At 54.1% G+C, this 630-nt stretch overlaps 1 protein-coding gene across 1 annotated transcript in view; it reads left to right on the top strand.

Moving 5' to 3' along the window:
• The window catches only part of EMH_0018620 (uncharacterized protein), a gene marked incomplete at both ends in the record, with an annotated part of 8,285 nt that overhangs the window by 4,117 nt on the left and 3,538 nt on the right, over positions 1-630 (top strand). Inside the window, one exon of the mRNA XM_013501185.1 lies at positions 117-494. Coding sequence (XP_013356639.1) covers positions 117-494 — 378 coding nt within the window. The remainder of the gene's footprint in view (positions 1-116; positions 495-630) is intronic.

Raw genomic sequence — 630 nt, 5'->3', positions numbered from 1 at the left:
GTTGTCGTTTTTGTCTTATCTTGTCTTTGTTTCTGTTTCTGCTGCTGCTTCTGCTGCTGCTGCTGCTGCTGCTGCTTCTGCTGCTGCTGCTGCTGCTGTTTGTGCTGCTGCTGCAGATGGCCGCAACAAGCAGCAAGACCTTCAGTATGGCTGCTGCGAGGCAGGGGGTGGCTTCGCCCCCGAGTTGCTGCTGCACCTGGAGGAGCAGCAGCAGCAGCTGCTGAAGCAGCAGCAGATGCATCTGCTGCAGCAGCAGCAAACCCTGCTGCTGCAGCACAATAGGCTGCATGCAGCAGCAGCAACTGCCGACGGCATAGAAACGCGGAGAGAGCAGCAGCTGCTGCAGGAGTATCAGGAGAAGCAGCACAAGAAGCAGCAGCAGCAGCAGCAGCAGCAACAGGTGCTGCAGCAGCATTCTCTCTGCTTCTATACTCTACCCCCCACAGCCAGGGTCATCAGCATCCGGGACGGCCGTGTAGCTGAAGGAGACAGATGTAAACCCTAAACCCTAAACCCTAAACCCTAAACCCTAAACCCTAAACCCTTTTTATCTCTTACGCAAAAGCAAATAAAGATTTCCTTTTGCTGCAGCATACCATTCCGCTCATTTCTCTTTCTATGTGCCCTTGC

This window comes from Eimeria mitis, genomic scaffold (assembly GCF_000499745.2).
Source record: "Eimeria mitis Houghton genomic scaffold, Emh_scaff648, whole genome shotgun sequence".
Taxonomy (NCBI): domain Eukaryota; phylum Apicomplexa; class Conoidasida; order Eucoccidiorida; family Eimeriidae; genus Eimeria; species Eimeria mitis.
Note: the sequence above shows the minus strand (reverse complement) of the source record. Positions and strands in the feature narration are given on the sequence as shown.